The sequence below is a fragment of the Aspergillus karnatakaensis genome (genome assembly GCF_047715665.1).
Source record: "Aspergillus karnatakaensis strain CBS 102800 unplaced genomic scaffold BJY04scaffold_13, whole genome shotgun sequence".
In the NCBI taxonomy this organism is placed as follows: domain Eukaryota; kingdom Fungi; phylum Ascomycota; class Eurotiomycetes; order Eurotiales; family Aspergillaceae; genus Aspergillus; species Aspergillus karnatakaensis.
The window spans coordinates 310,731-330,599 of record NW_027395725.1 but is presented as its reverse complement, the minus strand read 5'-3'; the positions used below and the strand labels follow the sequence as shown (position 1 = coordinate 330,599).

At 51.3% G+C, this 19,869-nt stretch overlaps 9 protein-coding genes and 1 non-coding gene across 10 annotated transcripts in view; 2 read left to right on the top strand and 8 right to left on the bottom strand.

Annotated features, from left to right (window-relative positions):
- Positions 1-2,686, bottom strand: part of BJY04DRAFT_206290 (indolepyruvate decarboxylase family protein) — a gene marked incomplete at both ends in the record, with an annotated part of 5,884 nt that extends 3,198 nt beyond the window's left edge. The window contains 2 exons of the mRNA XM_073713694.1: positions 716-2,443; positions 2,519-2,686. Coding sequence (XP_073573543.1) covers positions 716-2,443; positions 2,519-2,686 — 1,896 coding nt within the window. The remainder of the gene's footprint in view (positions 1-715; positions 2,444-2,518) is intronic.
- On the bottom strand, positions 20-91 carry BJY04DRAFT_t50. The gene has a single exon. It is a non-coding gene; the product is annotated as a tRNA-Met (tRNA).
- A 285-nt stretch (positions 2,687-2,971) lies between the features above and the next one.
- BJY04DRAFT_23394 (nucleic acid-binding protein) lies at positions 2,972-4,336 on the bottom strand. Its single transcript, XM_073719974.1, has 2 exons — positions 3,550-4,336; positions 2,972-3,470 (listed from the first exon to the last, which is right to left on the bottom strand). Exons 1-2 carry the CDS (start codon positions 3,951-3,953, stop codon positions 3,053-3,055), a joined length of 822 nt encoding a protein of 273 aa, XP_073573541.1. The 5' UTR covers positions 3,954-4,336; the 3' UTR covers positions 2,972-3,052.
- On the bottom strand, positions 3,645-4,336 carry BJY04DRAFT_184235 (uncharacterized protein; the record flags this gene model as incomplete). Its single annotated transcript, XM_073710580.1, has 1 exon — positions 3,645-4,336. One exon carries the CDS (start codon positions 4,331-4,333, stop codon positions 4,070-4,072), a length of 264 nt encoding a protein of 87 aa, XP_073573542.1. The 3' UTR covers positions 3,645-4,069.
- Positions 4,337-4,473: 137 nt separating this feature from the next.
- Positions 4,474-7,927, bottom strand: BJY04DRAFT_23370 (Zn(II)2Cys6 transcription factor). The gene is made up of 7 exons (XM_073719973.1): positions 7,539-7,927; positions 7,074-7,485; positions 6,801-7,023; positions 6,712-6,743; positions 5,883-6,656; positions 5,126-5,830; positions 4,474-5,074 (listed from the first exon to the last, which is right to left on the bottom strand). Exons 1-7 carry the CDS (start codon positions 7,661-7,663, stop codon positions 4,865-4,867), a joined length of 2,481 nt encoding a protein of 826 aa, XP_073573540.1. The 5' UTR covers positions 7,664-7,927; the 3' UTR covers positions 4,474-4,864.
- A 1,913-nt stretch (positions 7,928-9,840) lies between these two features.
- On the top strand, positions 9,841-13,168 carry BJY04DRAFT_216072 (putative RNA interference and gene silencing protein (Qde2); the record flags this gene model as incomplete). The annotated part of the gene is made up of 4 exons (XM_073715632.1): positions 9,841-10,157; positions 10,219-11,345; positions 11,400-11,644; positions 11,699-13,168. The coding sequence occupies 4 exons, from the start codon at positions 9,841-9,843 to the stop codon at positions 13,166-13,168; spliced, it is 3,159 nt and encodes a 1,052-aa protein (XP_073573539.1).
- Positions 13,169-13,743: 575 nt separating this feature from the next.
- On the bottom strand, positions 13,744-16,121 carry BJY04DRAFT_184229 (uncharacterized protein). The gene is made up of 2 exons (XM_073710579.1): positions 15,492-16,121; positions 13,744-15,419 (listed from the first exon to the last, which is right to left on the bottom strand). Exons 1-2 carry the CDS (start codon positions 15,795-15,797, stop codon positions 14,124-14,126), a joined length of 1,602 nt encoding a protein of 533 aa, XP_073573538.1. The 5' UTR covers positions 15,798-16,121; the 3' UTR covers positions 13,744-14,123.
- A 128-nt stretch (positions 16,122-16,249) lies between these two features.
- Positions 16,250-16,978, bottom strand: BJY04DRAFT_184227 (uncharacterized protein). The gene is made up of 2 exons (XM_073710578.1): positions 16,892-16,978; positions 16,250-16,831 (listed from the first exon to the last, which is right to left on the bottom strand). Exon 2 carries the CDS (start codon positions 16,649-16,651, stop codon positions 16,385-16,387), a length of 267 nt encoding a protein of 88 aa, XP_073573537.1. The 5' UTR covers positions 16,652-16,831; positions 16,892-16,978; the 3' UTR covers positions 16,250-16,384.
- On the bottom strand, positions 16,737-17,635 carry BJY04DRAFT_23263 (DNA-directed RNA polymerase II subunit RPB7). Its single transcript, XM_073719779.1, has 4 exons — positions 17,253-17,635; positions 17,118-17,198; positions 16,892-17,061; positions 16,737-16,831 (listed from the first exon to the last, which is right to left on the bottom strand). Exons 1-4 carry the CDS (start codon positions 17,499-17,501, stop codon positions 16,822-16,824), a joined length of 510 nt encoding a protein of 169 aa, XP_073573536.1. The 5' UTR covers positions 17,502-17,635; the 3' UTR covers positions 16,737-16,821.
- A 178-nt stretch (positions 17,636-17,813) lies between these two features.
- Positions 17,814-19,584, top strand: BJY04DRAFT_184221 (2-hydroxy-palmitic acid dioxygenase MPO1). Its single transcript, XM_073710577.1, has 4 exons — positions 17,814-18,232; positions 18,289-18,312; positions 18,363-18,422; positions 18,479-19,584. The coding sequence occupies exons 1-4, from the start codon at positions 18,200-18,202 to the stop codon at positions 18,932-18,934; spliced, it is 573 nt and encodes a 190-aa protein (XP_073573535.1). The 5' UTR covers positions 17,814-18,199; the 3' UTR covers positions 18,935-19,584.
- The last annotated feature ends 285 nt before the right edge of the window (positions 19,585-19,869 follow it).

The window sequence follows — 19,869 nt, the reverse complement described above, 5'->3', positions numbered from 1 at the left end:
AAAAAAAAAAAGAAAAAGATAGCATGTCCTGGTTTCGATCCAGGGACCTCCGGGTTATGAGCCCGGCGCTCTTCCCCTGAGCTAACATGCTGGTATGGTTGAAGATTGCCTCGAACTTTGACATTATCACCTAAACTAAATTTTAGTCTACCTGCTCTACTTTCGACACTATCGCCTTTAGCTGATATTTACTACTATTGGCTACTTGGTTGGGTGTTTTAGCATCCAGAGTACGGTAGCGAGTATCTGGAGCTCGTTGGCGTCAGTAGCGAAGCATGAAGAGGTTTTCAGGCTGTATGGTTGACGATGTCGGATCCTGGGTATGCGAGGGTTTGCTTTGTTATATATAACCACCCACCCGATGGCAGCAGATATAGTTGGTGATGGCGCCTGATGTAGATAGGATACGCGATCACAAGAGTACTACAAAATCGACAAACAATGGGCACGCACTGTAAGAGAGAGAAATATGTCATAAATCTACAATAATCCACCTAGGTAGATTCATATGGGTTTTCGATCCCAGGGTATCCAACAGACCATCTAGATGCAGCTCATTGCATTCCCAGCTTCCCAGCCGGTCGGCAATCGCCTATGTGCAGCACCCTCAACTAGTTACAGCATGCTAAAACTCAAACTCTTTTCTAAAAGCATTTACATCCATCCCCGCCTCAACCGAATCGGCCAAATCTCGCCGACCCATCTGACTGAACACTCGTCGCAGAGTATCATATAGATTCGTACTCTGGTTGGCGACGATCATGCGGTTCAGCTCTGCTTCGTTGATGCGCCCGTCGCTGCCTCCGACGATCTCCCGGGCGCGCTCCTTACCCTCTTCCTCGACTACGCGGTGCATGGACAACGCCCCGAGAAGATGCTGTGCGGCTTCAGGGTAGCAGCCGATGTTGATGCATGACACGCCGAGGTTATACCGTGCCCGGACGAAGTTCGGGTTGATGTTTAGAGCCTGTTCGTAAGCTTCGATGGCTTCCTCTGATCGGCCGGAGTTGGCGAGGGTTGCTCCGAGACGGTTCCAGAGAAGGTGGAGCTGGTCTTGTTGGTTGGTTGTTCCTGATTCTGTGCTTGCCAGGGCTGTTGTGAAGCAGTCGACGGCTTTTTCGTACTCCTCAGCGCAGTAGAAGAGGACGCCTAGGCCAACCTGGACGTCGGGGTCCATTTGCGCCCCCGAGGGCGACAGTTGGGCTGCTTGAATGAAGAGGTCGGTGACGCGTTCGTGGAGAAGCTGGCGATCGGTGAAGCCAAGATCGGCATCTGATGACAGGTTGTCGGGGTTGATGATTTGAGGATACTTGACCGAGAGCCAGCGCTCAAGTGTCCGGTACGCTGTCGAGTCGTAGCCCTCGTTCGTGTATGAGACAGCAAGGCCCATGAGGGCATCTAGGTTGTTCGGGTCGGCCTTGAGGGCCTGCTCTAGCGCCCTGATGGCTGGGAGCTCCTTCTCATTCTGAGCTTGCGCTGTACCCAGCATAGTCCAGGCCTTCACATGCTGGGGATCTTTCTGTACCGCGGCCTCGAACGCCAGCGCTGCGAGGGACAGATTGCCGCCCTCATGCATGATCTTCATACCCTCTTCAAAAGGATTGGTAACATCCCGGAACACGTTCTCCTGCTCGAACGAATAGTCACCCAACCGTGGCTCCCTGAACCGAGTATTGAGGTTATCGAAGCCCTCCCACTCGCCCATATCGCCCATGTGTAGGTTATCATTGAGATTGAAATCAACATTGCCATCGGCCAGTTTCCTATTAGTTGCCGTCTCAGCTTGGACTCTTTCCCACACGCTCTCGAAAAGACCATCATCAAGAGCACTGTCACTGGAAATGGGCACTGACCTGTCCAGATCATTCAACTCCGCCTCGATAGCTGCATTGGCCTCGTCATCCAACTTCCCCTGATCCGCCGTCTCAATCTCCTTAAACTGAGCCTCCCAATTCTCATCATCTAGCTCAATCATCCGCCCCTTCCCCTTGTCCTGCGTAGCAGCTTCAGCCGGCTGCTGCTGCTGACGTTGTTGCATGCCCATAGGCCCAAAGCCCGGCTGCATCATCCCCATCCCTCCGTATCCCATATAACCACCCATCCCCATCGGCCGCTGGTAACCACCCATCATCGGCGACTGGCCCGCCGTAACCGGACTAGCGGACTGCGGCACGCTCATCGTACTCTGCTGCTGAAACCGAGCAAACTCGGCTGGTGTGAATCCCGAACCATTATTCATCATCGGGCCCTGGGGCCCGGCAAAGGCAGCCTCCATGCGAGCCTGCTCCCCAGGGTCGAACTCCGCAGCCCACCCCGGTGAGCCCGTCCGTGGGGTGGTGTGCATTTGCTCTAGTTGTTGCCTCACTTGCTCCAGCTCCATCCTCATATGTTGCTGCGGGCCACCAGGTAACTGGGCAGATTGCTGGGCAAACTCATCCATCATCTATATAATGCATTATTAAGCAGCCGTTAGAGACGATGAATCGAAGAGAACGAGGTGAGTGGAAGAGGTATTTACCTGGTCATGGCCGCCCATCATACCCTGAGAGCGCATGCCCTCTTGCATTCCGGGACCGCGCCCGACAAGCCGGTCTCGCTGGAGGGACTTGTCATCTTGGACGTGCTTTGTGAATTGTGTTAATGGGTTTCCCGCGGTCGAGCATTCAGCGCCACCGAGGAATGACATGTTGTAGAGGCGGGCACGGTGTATGGGGGCTAGGTAGGAGGATATTTTCGGAGGTAGGTTTATGTGAGAAGTACGGAAGGAGGGTGAATAAGGATAGGATGGCAAGGAGGAGAAGAAGCACTCCTGATTGAAGTTGGAGGTGTTAAACGTGGGGTTTCGGCGCCGCTCAAGACCGATCGGATAAGGCAGACCTGCCGAGGTCCCCCGAGAGTCACGTGGATATTTCAGTCCGGAGTCAACTACCTGATGCGGAGTATAGGGTCGTAGTGCTGGTATGGATTTGATCTTATGAACTGCTGGCTTGTTTGATTGGCGGGTATAATTAAATACAATATTGTACAGTATCATGCTACCTCCGGTTCACGATCACTCAGCCCCGAGCGCGTTGGTTATTGACTTGTGGGTATTGCTGTATTCAACCTTGAGCCACCATCTCTCTTTGAAAGGTTTGGCACAGAGTTGCTCATAAGCCACGACTGCGCTTGAGACATTTAAAAACTGGAAGTGAGCAAAGCCGCGGAACTGACCTGTTTCCCGGTCCATGTTCACCCGGACATCAATCACATTTTGTAAAGACGCAGCGAGCTTTTGTAGCTCACGGTCCGTGACATTAAATGGAATGTTGCTAACATAGAGCGTGTCCGTAGGCTTCAAGTTTCTCGCATGTTGCAAGGCAGCCCTAGAGTATTGAACTGACACAATACGTCCCTGAAAAACCCGCCCATGCAATGCGTCGACTGCCCGACCGGCTGCTTTGATACTATCGAATTGCACATATCCGAACCTGCAGGAAACGAAAAAAATCAAATTAGCCGCGGCGCTCGAATTGCAATGTAGCTGCTATATCCTGCCCCGTCACTTACCCTTTGCTGATACCCCGGGTATCGTATATGATTCGGGCTGCTTCCACAACCCCATACTTGGACATTTGTGATTTCAGATCGTCGGCCGTCGTATCAAAAAACAGGTTACCAATGAAGATGGTGTGGCCTTTATATTGTGACGTTCTGACGCTTTTCGGCAAATCCTCGTAAGCCGCCCCCCGAATCAGCGCAGGGTCAACGTCCAAGCCAAACCCCAAATCATTCGCTTTTGCCTCTTTTCTTAGCTTGGACTCAGCGTCGTCCCAGATTTTGTCCCAAGACTCGGAAGTTGGCGTCCTTGTGGTACCACTCGTATTTGCAGCAGAAGTTCTGTTCTGGGACCAGGTTTCGGCCCAAGTCGCGGGAGTTGACGTCTGTGCGCTTGTGCTCGCAGTTGTGTTCATAGTTGTAGCGGCGGGTGTTGAACTCCCCGTAGTTTGACTTTCACTTTCTCGCCCCGTAGCCTCACGTTCCGAATTCGTAGTCTTATTTTCCCTTCTCGTCGTCTCACGTTCCGAATTCAACGCTTCGCTTTCGAAGTCCAACGACTTCCTGTCAAACGATTTCGGCTGGGTTGAGACATGTCTACTCTGTGAGGACGGCTGACAGGAAACCGCGAGACGATAAGTGCCTGGTCGTGCTGCGAAACTGGGCCGAACATATATCGGGGCGGAAGCCGGCGAAGCCAGCAGGCGACAAGTAGCGTGTCGAATGGGGTGCCTATGAAGAATAGAAAATCAGCATACCGCTGGTGATTATAAATAGGTGACTGGATGTTATACATGACTGTGTCCGTGGCGGATTAAAGATTTCTCTGGCAATACGGAGTATGGCCGGAGATGCTTGCGGAAAAGTTGTTGGCGACGAACACCGGCTTAATCACGTGCTGATAGCGATAACAACCCAGAACTATTGGACAGAAAATAGTATCATGAATTTATATTGGAACTATAAGTAGAGATTATCAACAGTGGACTAACACCTAATAATCCCTAGCCACCCCATAGACACATAGTATCTCATCAAAGTCATCATATACACACCAGGAGTGGAGAACATATTAGTACAAAGCCCAGCAACCCGTCCCAGATAATGGTATAACGAGGAGAACCTACAGCAAGGATATCAAGTTTAAAGATGTGCAACAGCCAGATTGCGCCAGAGAGACCGCGCATAGAGTTTGTGCCCGAAAGTGGAAACAGTCCTGATGAATATGTCGTATATATGGAACGCCGGTAAGCTGACTTTTGGCGTCTTCGAAAAGAGAGAATAGGACGATATTGAACAGTATAGAGATGACCTCGTTGAGATACACTCACGTAGAGCCATCATTTTCGTATCCGCTGGTGGGGAAGAAGTTTGTCGAGCGGGGTTGATTTCGCATTCTATCCGCAGGGCTATTTTGCGCTGGCGCTAGTTGCGTTGGCGACAGTGGGTTAGGAATCTGCTGTTGCGTATCCATGGGAGACCACCATGAGCTTGATGGATCAAGATTTCCGCCTTGTATATAGTTGTCCCAGGCATCCTATATGAAGGTTAGTTACAAGCTCGTCAAATCGGTGGAAGAAAAACAAACCCAATCGAGATTGATCTGCGGATCCGGCATCTGACTGAACATATTGTTGAAGAGAGTCGAAACCCCCGCGGGTGTGTCTATTGCCCCGAAGCCCCCGATCGCTGGTAAGGTTGCGTCCTGCGCTTTCAGCGGCGCATCATTGAATGGTACACCCTGGCCAGTTGGCGTCATTCCGCTGCTGAGAAGTCCCAACGTCATTGCAGCGTTTTGCTTCTCATCCTGCGGCTCGAATGCGGGGGTAACAGGGGTTCCTTCAAGGCCGCCCCGCATTAGCCCATTAAGCATTACCCCGAGAGCCCCTCCAGCCTTCCACGCCTCCATTGTTTCATCGCGGAGCTCATCCCAAATCTCCTTACTTCGCTGTACAGCCGCTAGCATTTCGTCTCGTCGCTCCCTGCCCCAGGTGTACGTATCAGAGGATGAGCGCGACGCATTCGATAACTGATATCCGTGATAAAGGTCAAGGCACAGAATAGTTGCAGCAAGTAGGAAGTCACTAGAGCTGAGGGAGGTCACGCGATTTTGCCGGCTTCGCAGTCGCCCTGTGCCTGTCGTTTCCGCGTGAAGCATTGTTTGGAAGCGCAGTAATTCCATGGCGGAATCAATGCAGGTCCTACGTGAGGGCGTGAAACGAGGGTTATCTCGAGCACGAATAAGGTATTTTCGATGGAGGATGCATTGCGCTCGATGGTAGACACTCATCACCTACAAAACGGGTCAGATCGAGACCAACATTGAGAGGGGCTTAAAAACTCACAGAAAAGCGGGACATAATGAGTACGAGCGGATCAAGAGGAGACTCTTCGATAGGACGGACTAGAAGGTGTTCTGGTATCATATCTCGAACTCGACGAAGCTCCGCATCCATCTCCATTACTTTGTCATAAGAACTGTTCTGGAAGGACGAGGTCTGTTCGATTGCTTGGCCTAGAACATAAGATAACCGTGCCTTAGTGATTAGGTAGGAAAGAGGTGTGGGTTCGCTCGGAGGCCGTGAAGGGGGTAGTTCCTTGCAGTTTTCATCGAAGTCATCATCATAAAGGTTGCGCGGAAGCTCTGTATCACTGTCTGTCGTACGAATCATGCTAGGCAATCCAACTTGACAAGAGAACAGAAGATCGGCTTGCCGAACAAACGACCAGACTCTTCGGCGCATCTCGCCCTGGAATGGTGTGATGTTGGGGAATGCTTTTGAGTCTCGATGATAACCCATTCTCATGGCTAGTCGTACGATAACCCCATTCAGGACCCAAACAGAGATGTCTGCTTCTTTCGTTTGACAGTAGTCGCCATGGAGGTGGAAGGCCAAACACTCGATTAGGTACGGATATGGTTTGGTATAGTCGGCTAATGTGAGACACATTGCCACAAGATTGCGAAACGTCCCAGCCATGTCCAGGGATTTGCCTCGAAACTCAGGAGGTTCATCGCCCTCACGATAGTAGGAGAGCATGGAAAGGCGCATCATGGCGAAAAGCATGCCAATCCAAACGATACAGGTTTGAGAAGGATCTTCCCAGTGTTTGTTATACTAGCAGGGGTTAACTAATTTAATCAATTCTGTCGAGTGTCATCAGTATGCTTACTTGTGTCTGGAAAGTAGGACCATGGAGGAAATCTGGGACTTTGTTAGTTCTTGCATAAAATCTGAGCACTTCGCGCTGAATCAACGTACGGGTTGCAGGATCGTAACAGTTGAAATAGCGCGCTATGAGCATGTCTGTTGTGTATTTTGAAGGAAATGAAGACATGATCTCGGCTCTGCTAGTCACCTTCATGGCGCCAAAAAGTAAGGTAGAACCAGGAACGTCGGTGGGGAGCCGAGTGGCCTTTAGCTTTTCAGCTTGCTCCTCATACTGCTTCTTGTGAGTGCTAAAGTAATTGCGGACCTCCGATATCTATAGATCGTGTCAGCAAGTAATGTCGAACGTTGCAAAAGGCAACATACCTCACTGAGGACGGAAGCCCAGTGCGCGTCGCTAATGTAGTACGACTTGTTGTTATCGACCTTCATGATCCCAAACGATTTAGTCACTTGTTCAGTCTCGCTCTCCTCCTGGATGATTGCATCATCGTCGAGCTCCAAATCTTGGTCTTGCTGACCGGATCCTGCGCTGCTGCCTGCTCCTGATATCGCTGCCATAGCAGCCACAGGGCCTTCGGATTGTGATCCATTTGTCATAAGTGATAGTACAAGACTCTCTAAACGATCTATTCTGTTCTGCATATCATCTGGTGAATTGGATGAGGCTTGGCTTGCGGAGTTCTTCTTTCGAGCACCTGTTTGGGCGTATGTACAGGAATGAGCGTCCCCTCGTTTGACGCAGTTTTCGCAAGGATGGGAACGATTACATTTTAGTCTAGGCCGGTTAGAGCGTTTACCGTGGTATGGAAGGGTCGACTGTATGCTTACTTTCGATGGCGGCAGGGGCCACATGATAGAGGGACTCGATTTCGCTTTCGGACGACCCTGTATTGGCCTTCCGGGGACGGTCCACCGGCACTGGAGGAGGTTGTGGACGGTGGTGTAGGACTCATGTTGTCGAGGAAACGGGTTTAGTGTCAGAGCAAAGCCCAAGGGTTGGAAATAGACCTCGAAGACTCGAAGGAGGCACGAGCAATCACTGGTTCGAGCCGTTCAAAGCCTCCAGGTAATGTAACCTCCGCTGGCCGTGTGAAAATGCCGCGTTGGCGTGTTATGTGTTCGAGTCCGGCCCAGGAGCGCCTTCCAATATCGTGACTTTCGAGCAATGCTTAGTAGCGTGCGGGCGCAGAGCGGTCCGAGTCGCAGCTGCTGGCCGAAAATGATTGGTGTCGCTTGTTGGCGGAACAATAATTCGGAGGACGGTTGGGTTTAGGTATAAGCCTTTTCGCCTACCTCGACAGTCGAATTGAGAGAGAATCTCAGGTGTCCGCCTGCACGTTTTGGCGGACAGATAGAGAGCTGAGAGCGGGGTGATGATCAATCTTGCCAGCAGCAATTCGAGATGTCGGAAGGCCACTGAGGGGGTTGAAAGTCGATTTATGGAAATCCGCTGCGCGCGATCTCAACGTGAGGGAAGATAAATGGTCAAGGGCGCGAAGACAGTAGCCGGAAATGTTTTGCGAACGAGCTCGATAGTGCCAAGGTGGATCTCTGAAGGTGGTGAGGTCGTTAGAGCCAGCCTTGAGCCCCAACCACGATTAAGCCAGACCAGAAGACAGGATGGGTACTGTAAAGTTGGATGTCACTGAGATGGAATCGCAACAGGATTCATTCGACCTGTGGAGGAAAGGAAAGAGGGAGACTGCAAACGGTCGGGAACCCTGGGCCTTCCTAGTTGGGTCTGCTTAGTGATGTGGGGGACACTGGTTATTATTATCTCCGTTATCACCATGAAGGCGGTCAGCTATCAAGTGTGTGTACAGTGCTCTCCTGTGCTGGTCACCACATTTGACTGGCGATTCCTGGCAGAGAGCAGAGACAGGAAGATCGAGCAGAGATTTATCGCTTCAATATGAATTCAGCTTCGTCCGCCAATGCCTGATAAGCAACCAATCCACTGCACCGTCTCCAAGACTAACAGGCTAACATGGTCTTCGTCACCACGGAAAGGAGCCGGGACCGTGGTCTGGGGGCTGAAAGACACCAGCGAAAACAGCGACGCTCATTTGCTGATCGATGGCAGGGGTCGCGTTAGGCTGTGGCTTTGCACGATCACTGAGTCTGAGTCACAGCTCGAACATATTGACTACCTACCTCATACTCCAATCAAACTCGACAGCGGAGAGTTGTTGGCCCGGCGAATCCTTCTTGAAGCCATCACGTGTCTCCATGAACTGGAGAAGAGGAATGGTTTGAGAGTCCCATGGTTCGCTGCACTCTATTGAAGCCTTGAAGGTGGAGATGACCTCACTCAAGCCGGAGGAAGGCTGGTCGAGATATCAATCGTAGATGTTACTCAGACGATAATGCTGCAGTAGTAGACAGCCTCACTTTCGCCTCTAAGCTCTATTAATGGCGATCTCAGCGGACAAAAGAGGCGGCAGTCATAGTTTTGAGCTTATCAACCTTGAGTCTTGTCTCGCTTTCTCATGCCCAACTCGAAACGACTGGCTGGAAACATGGAGAAGCTAAGAATGAAGCGATGGTCTAGAAGCGCTCCCTCCAATTGATTGGAGATCTTTGATTTCTATGATGTAGCTGGAGACTGATCATAGCTTTCACTTCTGAGACTGCGGTGACGGCCTTGCTCTCTCTTGGTTGGAGGTGAACTCAACTCGCCTTGCGCTCTCACAACTCAGAGATGCTTGCTAGGTTTTTCTTCCTTATTTGATAGATGCTTTTTCAGCATGTATCTTCCCGTCTGAACAGCTTCTTGTTAAACACCTCTAGCCTATTGCTCCAACTTGAACAGTCAAAGCTCCGCCTCCACGAAGCCAACAAAGGGTTTCCGGCCAATAACTACCCTTGTTCTGTGTTGTGTGAGTCTCAACTTGTGCATGTTCACGAATCATGGCTGCGCAGACAGCCTTGCCGAGTGAAACTGATTCTTGTGGCGGGGGAGGAAGCTGGACGTATAAATCCCCTTAGCAACCAACGACTCCATCCACTCCTCATCAATCATATCGGACAACTTCTTAGCGTATTTTTACCTGAACCTATTTTTGACGTCGTTATCCAGCGCTAGAAGCTTCGAATGACTTGATTCTCGCAGTAACACACCATATCCACGATGTCGCGCGCGGGAGGCCCACCTCAGCGCGGCGGACGCGGAAGGGGCACTGACCGCGGAAGAGGGCCAAGCGATAGAGGCCGTGGCGGCGGCGGCAGAGGACGTGGCGGAGGGGATCGTGGTGATCACCGCGGTGACTCTCGCGGTGGGGGTCGCGGAGGAGATCGCGGTGGCGCGTCCATGGATCTCCCGTACCGCCCCGCCCAAGGTGGTAATACTGGTAGAGGAGCCTTTAGAGGGTTTGGGCGTGGTGACCGCGGCGGTGGTGGCCGTGGCGGCGGCCGAGGCGGTTTTGACCACGGCCCTCCGATCTACTCGTATGTTTACATCCAGACCATCTCTACACTCAAATCGACTAACATATGTTCTCACCGACAGCCCCCCTGGAGGTGTCCCAGCATCAAGCGAGAAGGTCGCCACAACAGAGAGCTCTTTGGCATCCGCCCTAGTGAAGAAGAAAAAGTCAATAATACATCCTGAACGCCCCGGCTATGGTACACGAGGACGCCCTGTCCAACTATTTGCCAATTACCTGGAACTCAAGTCTGTCGGGAAAGCCTTGAATCGCTATCATATTGATATCGATGGGGGATCAGCCCGCAAGCCCCCCGGCTCCAAGAAAGCCAAGCAGGTTATTCGCCTTCTTCTCGAGGAGCATTTCCCTGAGCAGCGCGCCAGCATTGTGACGGACTATAGGTCGACCATGATTTCGCATCTCAAGGTCTTGGACCAGGAGCAAGAGCCTGTAACATTTGACATCCGCTACAAGGGTGAACTCGAGGATGACTATCCTGAAAAACAAGAGACATATCGCGTCACTTGCACCTATACTGGCCGGCTTGATCCCGCCGATCTCTTGAACTATTTGACTTCATCCAATGCTGCCGCCTTGTTTGAAGCGCAAGCTGATATCTTGCAAGCTCTCAACATTGCTGTTGGACACCACCCCAAGTCTGCCACCGCTATCGCTTCAGTTGGTGCCAACAAGCACTATGCAGTTCGTGGCGGCCTGGAGGAGAAGTTCAACCTCGGTTCCGGTCTCGAAGCTCTCAGAGGATACTTTGTCAGTGTTCGTGCTGCCACAGCGCGTATCTTGGTAAACGTCCAGGTCAAGTATGTCGCGTGTTACCAAGAAGGTCCCCTTGCCCAGGTCATCAACGAGTTCCAGCGCGGTAGTCGCCCTGATATTAACAGCCTACGAAAATTTCTCAGCAAATTGAGCATCCGGGCAACTCATATCGAGCGTAAAAACAAGAAGGGACAGGTTATTCCGAGGATGAAGACCATCATCGACCTTGCTACACCCCATGATGGAAGGTCGCAGCCAAAACCGCCCATTGTTAGCCGAATTGGAGCAGGGCCAAATGATGTACAGTTCTTCCTTGATGCGCCTGGCCAGACACAGCAAGCTAGCTCTGCAGGCTCTAAGAAGGGGAAGAAGCCAGCCAAGGCAGGTCCCGCGCCTACTGGATCATACATTACTGTTGCAGAGTTCTTCCGACGAAGTGAGTATACATTCCCTATCTACTACCTCTGCTCCAAGCTAACTACCCTCAAAGCCTACAATATGCAGGTAGACCCCAAGATGCCGGTGGTGAATGTGGGTAATCGCAAGGAGCCGTCATACTTACCCGTGGAGGTCTGTAGGGTTGAACCTGGCCAGCCTGCAAAGGCGAAGCTTACCGCTAACCAAACGCGAGAAATGATGAAGTTTGCTGTTCGTGGTCCGGCCCAGAATGCGCAATCTATCGTCACAAAGGGCATCGAAACCATTGGACTTGGAAACCCGGCTAACCCTACTTTGGTACGTATATTTCGCAATGAAACTTATAGCATGGTGACTGACGAACATGAAAAGCTCGACTTTGGTATCCAGGCGAACCCCAGCCTGATTACTGTCCCCGGACGAGTCCTCCCTGCTCCAAGCGTGTACTACAAGGACTCCAAGTCCAACCAGAAGCAGATCGCACCCCTCAGCGGCAGCTGGAACATGAAGTCCATCCGATTCTCTTCGTCAACAACCCTCAAGACTTGGGCCTGGCTGTTAATCGACGGAGGCCGGCAGTACTTCCGCAGCCCCGACCAGCTGAACGGCTGTCTCCGAGAATTTACCAAAAAGCTCAATGAAGTAGGCGTAGTCGCATCACCCCCCATCTCCGGCCAGCGCGTCGAATTGAACTGGCAGAACTATGAGCGCGACATCAACAGCGCAATCTCCAGCCTCATGGAAAAACACAAGCCCTCTCTCATCTTGACTATCCTCCCGCAGAATAGCACAGAACTCTACAACTGCGTCAAACAAGCCTGCGACATCCGCTATGGCGTCCGCAACATCAACGTCCTGGCCGAGCGCCTCGTCGAAGCAAAGGAGCAATACTTTGCCAACGTTGGCCTCAAATTCAACCTGAAGCTCGGCGGCACCAACCAAATCGTCAACCCTAAAGAACTTGGCATAATCGGTGAGGGCAAGACCATGCTTGTTGGTATCGACGTCACCCATCCCTCCCCTGGATCCGCCGAAGGCGCCCCCAGCGTCGCTGGCATGGTCGCCTCAATCAACGCCTCCCTAGGTCAATGGCCCGCAGAGATCCGCATCCAATCCAAATCCCGCAACGAAATGGTCGAAGACCTCGACAGCATGCTGAAAGCACACTTGCGCCGCTGGTCAGCAAATAACAAAAACAAACTACCGGAGAACATCATCGTCTACCGCGACGGCGTGTCAGAGGGCCAATACGATCTCGTCACTGAAAAGGAACTCCCGCTCCTCAAGGCTGCCTGCAGAGACACCTACCCAGCCTCAGACACCGCAAAGAACCTCCCCAAGTTCTCTATCATCATCGTCGGCAAACGCCACCACACACGCTTCTTCCCCACGTCCCAGGAGACAGCCGACCGCTCAAACAACCCAGTAAACGGCACAGTCGTCGACCGCGGCATCACCGAAGCCAGCAACTGGGACTTCTTCCTCCAAGCTCACACCGCTCTTAAGGGAACTGCCCGACCAGCCCACTACTACACAATCTGGGACGAGATCTTCGCAAAGCTCAAGCCGACAGCCCCCTACCAAAACACAGCAGACATCCTCGAAGCGCTCACGCACCACATGTGCTATCTGTTTGGCCGCGCGACCAAAGCAGTCAGTATCTGCCCACCAGCATACTACGCAGATCTAGTGTGTACCCGCGCAAGATGCTACCTCAGCCGCGCATTCGACCCTATCACCCCGAGCGGAAGCGTGCTTACAGGAAGTGGAGGCGGAGTCAATTTTGAGAGCGACGATGTGCGGATTCACCCGAACGTAAAGGATACAATGTTCTACATCTAGAGTCTTGGGACTTTCTGGCCATCTTGGATCTGATTCACGACTGGAGGTGAAATCGAAATGAAAACTGCGGCTGGGTTTGGAAGTAAGATGTGATGATTTGCGATGTACATGCATTTATTTACCACAGTGAGGTTGGACATCGAATTCCGTTCTATCTCGACTATTGCAGAATCGGTCTGTCTCTCTGTCTATTTGTCTACCCATCTACGGCTTCCATGCTTCTCGTGGCTGTCGGGCAATGGATATGGATATGTGCTTGGAATCTTGTTTTATCGTACGCGACGCTGCATACTGGAAACGACTTTTTTTTTTACTAGTTAGCTTGCTAGAGTAGTTAATTATGTTTTTTCGGTAGATATCAAATTGGAACCTTTTACTTATTACCGTTTCACTTGGGGGATATGGTATCAATATATAATAACCATGACTCCTGCCCCGGTCTCATGTTTGGACGAACAATGCTTACTGACGGGTGTACATGCGGTGTCAGGAGAGATATATCATACGCGAGGTTAAGGTATGTAATCCAAGGATATTATTCTAACTTTGCCGTGACGTTTCGAGACAGAAAAATATCTAAACTGGCAGTGGATATTGGGTATGACATTTCTAACAATCAACAGAAACAGGATATAAAAAAGTACAAGGCCCAGAAAATAGAAGAACAAGAGGGTAAACAGCTGTGCCAGGGAGCAGCAGCACATGTGTCTGACTGAACCAGACTCGAACACGAGAAGTAAAATCGAGCATAGGAGTAGGATATACAACAGATAGACGGTCGTCACCGAGTGTAGAAAAAGAAAAGACGTATCAATGACAATCATAGATACATGCAGGACACTGACCAAATAGCCGTTCAATAGCTTTGTAGGGTTTCTTGCTTTTTCTAGCTTCGTGTCTTCTTCGTTCAATCAAGCACGGCCGTCATTTCTCATACAGGTATGATCACGATCTCCTACTCCTCGTCAAAATCCCAACTCCTTTGGTTGTGATTACGCAGGGCGTGGCGCTGTGGGGGTGGCGCGACTTTTCGGGGTTGTGGGGTTTGGCCATACCTGTCCCATGAAGGCTCTAGCTGCTTGACAGCCTTCAGGCGGTCCGTCGTGGAGGGCTTCTTGTTCTCGTGGTTGACGTTAGAGGCCTCAGGCTCGTCCCAATGACTCTCGAAATCCTTCTGGCGGTTGGGACCATTGTGCACGACAGAAAGAGGTCGTTCCTTAAGGGCTTCTTGCTGTTCCTTTTCTTCATCACCTGCATCCGCGTACAATGTGTCCTTGTAGAGACCTAGGCCCTTGTTCCCATATGATCTAATGATACGGCGGTTGCCTTGCTCTTCATCGCCGTCTGTGATCTGGAAGTGCGTCTCGGCATCACGTCGAGGCTGCACAACGCGGGGCTTTGCTGGCGGTGAGTCCTGGTCGGGTTCATCATCACTCCACCCGAAGTGACGGACCTCTTCGCCTCGAGGCTTGCGCTGAGGCTTTTGAGGAGTTGAGAAATCTTCGAAGTCCCACTTGTTGACGTGGCGGGAGCCAGGGCGCGAGGCACCGGGCTTCACCTCTCGGCTGCTGTTATCAGCACCAAGCTCGAAGTGATCGAAGCGCTTTGGGTGGGCCTTGTAGGCGATTTGTCCGTGCGTCTCGACCTCCTCATCATCGTCAAAGATGCGAGATGGGCGGTAGTTCTTGCTCCCGGCCTTGGGTGCGACTGGGGTTTCATCCTTCAAACCCTCCACATCCTCGGCGTCGAAGATGCGTGATGGACGGTAGTTCTTGCTTCCGGCTTTGGGAGGCACGGCGCGGGATCGCGAAGGTGTCGCATCCAGCTCTTCGTCATTCCCGTCCTCGCCAACAAAGAGCTCATTGTATTCACGAGGTGCGGGCTTTGCGGAAGCAGGCGCACGAGGAGCTAGCACAGGTTGGTCACGCTCTTTGCTGGGGGAGAGGAGCTCGAACAGGGAGTCCGCCGCATAGGGGTCTTTGATGTGCTTCTTGCCGGGGGAGGGAGGCCGAGCGGGACCATCCTCACGACTCTCCTTCGCCGTGGATGAAGACTTCAGAGCAGGTCCATTGTCTGTTGTGGCTGATGCGGATCCCTGTTTGATCAGGCGAGTTTGCTTATCGGCATCGCGAATGGGCCAGTTACGGCCGCGGGTTCCAATGATCTCAATTTGCTTCAGGAGTGAGCCTTGGTCCCAGTAGACTCTGATGCTGTGAATCTGGTTCTGAGCGTTGAAGTGAACGATATGGATCTACAAAAACGACCAGCGATGTTAGTGAACACTACCGGAGAATTTGCGACGTGTTGATAGGTGAGCGCTTACCGTGGGGAAAGTCGCGACGCGATCAAGCAGGAAGGTCTCGTCGAGGTTAGGGAGGTAAGCTCCACCTCCAGTGACGAACTCGACAGTAGTCTCAACGTCTAGAGATAGAGCATTTGAGGCTTGCACAGCATCAAGGATAGTTTGCGATTTGGTCTTGACAATGTTTTGTTTGGTGAGCTGCTTGGTGACGGCTTCGACTCCCTTGAACTCGGTGGTGGTGGTGATATAGGTCAGGGAGACATCGGAGGCGAGGGGAGCGGAGCTAGGGGCAGCCAGGAACCTCTGATACACGTCCTTGAGAGACATGATGAGTAGAAGGAGGTGGAGGAAACTGATTCCAGTCCAATGCTATGAAGAGAGAGTGAAAAGGTAAATAAAGGAGGGGAGCAGGTTTGTTTGGTTGCGCAAGTCACGAACCACGGTTGAGAGCGTCAACCAGGCACAAAGTTATTGCTTTTTGATTATGATTAGGATTATTGGGATCGCAAGGGCATGGAGAAGAGAGGAGGAGAATGGCAGGAATCCAGAGATGAGGGAGGTGGCCAAAAATCCGTTTGTCTCTCGTTTACTCTTAATAAAGACAGCTCTGAGGAAGGTTCAAGGAGGACCCTCACTCGCTCACTCCCTCAACTACTACAGGTCTATGAATGTCGGTTATTCGGCTGGTCTAGGCAGGAAATTACGGAGTAACGCTACAGGCCGCTGAGAGACTACTGAGACCAGGACAATCATAATCATAACAATCCTCACAAGATGAAGCCAGTTCTTCACAATTAACGGCCCAGGGCAGCAGGACTGGGGATTCCACATGCGGCGGACGCACCAGTGTTTCACATGTCCGACTACTCAACGCCCCGTTCCAAGCCACGTCTCTCCGGCAACAAGTTACAATTCTATACAATTTCATCTTCTCTAACTATTTCTGCCATAACCCTATGTAATGTAGATATCTGCTGTAATTGCTGTTTTTCTCCAACGTTATTATTGTGTATCAGTATATCGCCCTCTAAATAGTCGTTGCTCATAAACGCCGGTCTTCTCCTTGGGAACTTGTCCCCATATTTTGCGCAGGATAAAACAACATCGCTTTTCACTGCAATTGCAGCCCCAGTGCCCGCAAGGGTTGGAATAAGAGAGAGTAAAAGCTTGTGACCCTCCATTTTACCGTCGACTGGCAAAAACACCGAGTCTTACATGCTGCTGGCAAGTGACTCTTGAACCAATCTCGTGGCCGGATAAGCTTGTGCGCTCGGATTTTCATAGCTTCTGGCCCTTCTCGGCGGGGTTTTGTTGGGGTTATTGTACATGTCAAGAGCTCGTTAGGCTCGTGCTATAGTGGTCTTTTGTGGAAAGTAGCGCCGGTTAGCATGGGCTCAGGTCAGAAGCAGAGAATTACTTACCCTAGGTAATCTTCCTTGATAGTCCCGATCGCATTGATCGCTGCCACATCGGGCTTCACACCGAGAATCTTGAGTCGCAAACTGGTTCCGTTCTCAATCACCTGATCTGCATGATCTGTATATTGCGGTGGCACTGTGTTGGGCTCCCACTTGATGTCGGATGGGATATTCTTGAAGGCCATGAGCACATATCTAGACAGCATAGAGAGACCCAGAAGCGACTCACCTTGCGGGCAATGAAAACTGATAATGGACCGGCTAGGGTGAAGATTCCGGTGGGCTTCACCGATGTGACAATAGCGTCAACCTGTAGACCCAGTTAGACGGATCTTAAAAAAACATCGCACTGCCCTAGACCTACTGTCTCTCCTCGGAAAGGCTTCCAGATGATCGCTCGATACTTGATGGTGTACTCGGCTTGCCCATTGCTCGGAAGCACTCTTCCCTCTCCAATATCCACCATGTCCATCACGCATATCACAAAGTGGTCTCCCGTACACCGTCCCTCCTCCTCCTCGTTCAAGCGATTGATGAGGTATTCCCGTACATTCGGTCCGAAATAGGATGGATGCAAGGCAATGACTTTGGTCTCTTCTTTTAGGAAAAACATGACGTATCGTCTACGCTTGGTAGATATCGCTGAAGGCGGGGTTATCGAGACCGGAAGATCGAGCGCTTATATGATGGATAACAGAGGTTCGGAGAGGACTCGAAATGAGATTGCCGCAGCACCGCAGCGATGCGATGAGGGAACGACGGAGTAGCTGGCACGAGGGGATAACGACTGGAATATCAACAGCTCATGACTGCTCGGGGAACGAGGAGAAACCACTGGAGGGCCTAAAAAGGAGCGCAAGGTCTAGTGGCTTGGAATCGCAACTAGAATTTGCCAGGGAGGCAATAGGTGTTGTCGGAACAGCCAGGAAGTCTAGTAATGAAGCTCTTCGCAGCCTGGTCTGGCTCCATCTGATTCAGAGAGCTGGATCTGATCACCTGACTGTGAGGGAGCTTTGTCCATTTCGTACAGTACATTACAGTATTATAAGGCGGTGGTCTCTCAGAATCCGTCTCGTTTCTGTCACTGCTGTACCGCGCCTTCAAGCAGCAGGGCCTCGGTTTGCACATGACGTTTGGGAAGCATTTGCCTTTTGGTGATTTCTCTGGGGTTGGTTGGGCTCATACGATGACTATTATCCCCTAGACCATCATTTATATATTAATTCTGCGGGGACTCGACTTGACCTTTCTCCATCTCACGCTCTTTATCAAATCTACTCCCCTCTCTATCATTTAAGCCTGCCCTTCAAGATGGCCCTGAACCTTGAAAAGCAGCTCCTCTTCGTAAGTCGCTCATATTAAGGTCCTGAAGCCGATCGAATATTTGCTCACGACTGCAGTATGGCGCATACCACAACAATCCGGTTCGTCCCCTTCTCCTACCGCAGAATCATCTGTACTCATCTGTCCACAGGTGAACGTCGCAATTCATATGACATGTATTCCGATGATCATGTTTACCGGCTTCGCCCTGGTATGTTTCCCTGCGCCTGGTCAAATTATATGCGTTCTAAACAAATCAATGTCTAGGCGACCAATTCTCCTGCTCTCTTTCCAGTCCCTGAAGTCCTCTGTGTCGAGAGCCTACCGCCCACTCTCGGAACAGTTGTAGCATTCATGTACTCCATGTTCTACATCCTCTTAGAACCCGTCGCCGGCGCTCTCATCTCACCACTCATAATCGGCAGTGCGGCGCTTGGTCGCCACTTGATAGGCACATACGGAGCGACAGCCAACTACTGGTTCGCTGGAATCCAGGTGGTGTCGTGGCTGTTGCAGTTTGTCGGCCACGGTGTCTTTGAAGGCCGCGCCCCCGCTTTGCTGGACAATCTGGTTCAGGCTCTAGTCCTGGCGCCTCTTTTTGTTTGGATGGAGATTCTCTTTTTCTTCGGCTACCGCCCTGAGTTGAAGTCGCGATATGATGCTAGCCTGGAGAAAGAGATTGCTGCGTTCAAGGAAAAGAAAGGCAAGAAGGCGTCAAAGTAATATGTCGCGTAGGATGCACAGTGCCGATTTTGCGTTGAGCTGGATGTACAGTCGCTTCTGGCAGAACTATCATTACGACAGCGTTTATGATTTGCTTGTTTGTACCTAGCGTTGGTGTTTCTTTGCTCAGGGGTCAATTGGAACGTTTTAACTGTCGCAGCCATCCAAGGCTTGAGCCATCAGACTAGGTGTTTGATTCGTTTATTTGTAGAGGCATGTTCCATTGAGGTGCCTGGCGAATGCCGAGTATCAGAGGTGATGATGTAAATCCGGCGAAACTTGGCAGAGCAGAAAGAGCTTGAAAGTAGGGATCCAAGGTAAAGCCGGATGCACATTCAAGCATCCTTGGGAAAATGTAGATTCATATGCGGTTGTTGAAAAGCTCACCTCGCATCTGCATCCAGCTTTCAATGACCTCCAACCTGAAGGATCGCAAGCTGGTGCAGGTTGACGTTCTGGTTGCTGCACAACGAAGACTGACTAAGCCTGTACGAGGAATATCCGGAGATCCGAAAAATACAAACACGGTGACCAGAAGGGAAAAACTTGGGACTGCCAGCTGTCCGGGCCGGGAAACCTCCCGACCAGCAACCACAGCACCACTGGTAGTCCAGCTGATTTTGTATCGAGAAGTCAATTGAGGATAGAGTTAAATATAGTCTTATATGATATTATAATAGATAGCCATAACTATGCTGCTGTATTCTTGCTCGACTCTCGTACAGTCGTTTTCATGGGGTGTCCCGTGAGCGCACTAGGGCGGCTTCGGAGGTTGGCTGGCACTCGGCAAAAATAGGCTTAGTCCCAGTCCTGAGAATCCTCCCAACCCCGACGACAAAGCTCTCCTTCCATCCATCCACACTCCTCCTCTCCTCTCACCTCTTCCCCCAATTACATCTCTTCTTCAGAGAAACCTCTCCCTCTCTCCTCTGAAC

What these genes read in the sequence shown, in the direction of transcription:
- BJY04DRAFT_23394 (XM_073719974.1), bottom strand. Translation starts at nt 3,953, where the DNA reads ATGAACACAACTGCGAGCACAAGCGCACAGACGTCAACTCCCGCGACT. An exon ending in ACCCGGGGTATCAGCAAAGG is followed by an intron (nt 3,471 to 3,549) that starts GTAAGTGACGGG and finishes CGTTTCCTGCAG; the next exon opens with GTTCGGATATGTGCAATTCG.
- BJY04DRAFT_23370 (XM_073719973.1), bottom strand. Translation starts at nt 7,663, where the DNA reads ATGAGTCCTACACCACCGTCCACAACCTCCTCCAGTGCCGGTGGACCG. An exon ending in GGGCTTCCGTCCTCAGTGAG is followed by an intron (nt 7,024 to 7,073) that starts GTATGTTGCCTT and finishes CACGATCTATAG; the next exon opens with ATATCGGAGGTCCGCAATTA. An exon ending in TCATTATGTCCCGCTTTTCT is followed by an intron (nt 5,831 to 5,882) that starts GTGAGTTTTTAA and finishes CCCGTTTTGTAG; the next exon opens with GTGATGAGTGTCTACCATCG.
- BJY04DRAFT_184229 (XM_073710579.1), bottom strand. Translation starts at nt 15,797, where the DNA reads ATGTCTCTCAAGGACGTGTATCAGAGGTTCCTGGCTGCCCCTAGCTCC. An exon ending in GCGTCGCGACTTTCCCCACG is followed by an intron (nt 15,420 to 15,491) that starts GTAAGCGCTCAC and finishes TCGTTTTTGTAG; the next exon opens with ATCCATATCGTTCACTTCAA.
- BJY04DRAFT_184227 (XM_073710578.1), bottom strand. Translation starts at nt 16,651, where the DNA reads ATGGAGGGTCACAAGCTTTTACTCTCTCTTATTCCAACCCTTGCGGGC.
- BJY04DRAFT_23263 (XM_073719779.1), bottom strand. Translation starts at nt 17,501, where the DNA reads ATGTTTTTCCTAAAAGAAGAGACCAAAGTCATTGCCTTGCATCCATCC. An exon ending in AGCCTTTCCGAGGAGAGACA is followed by an intron (nt 17,199 to 17,252) that starts GTAGGTCTAGGG and finishes CTGGGTCTACAG; the next exon opens with GTTGACGCTATTGTCACATC. An exon ending in CAGTTTTCATTGCCCGCAAG is followed by an intron (nt 17,062 to 17,117) that starts GTGAGTCGCTTC and finishes ATGGCCTTCAAG; the next exon opens with AATATCCCATCCGACATCAA.
- BJY04DRAFT_184221 (XM_073710577.1), top strand. Translation starts at nt 18,200, where the DNA reads ATGGCCCTGAACCTTGAAAAGCAGCTCCTCTTC. An exon ending in TTGAAAAGCAGCTCCTCTTC is followed by an intron (nt 18,233 to 18,288) that starts GTAAGTCGCTCA and finishes TCACGACTGCAG; the next exon opens with TATGGCGCATACCACAACAA. An exon ending in TGTTTACCGGCTTCGCCCTG is followed by an intron (nt 18,423 to 18,478) that starts GTATGTTTCCCT and finishes ATCAATGTCTAG; the next exon opens with GCGACCAATTCTCCTGCTCT.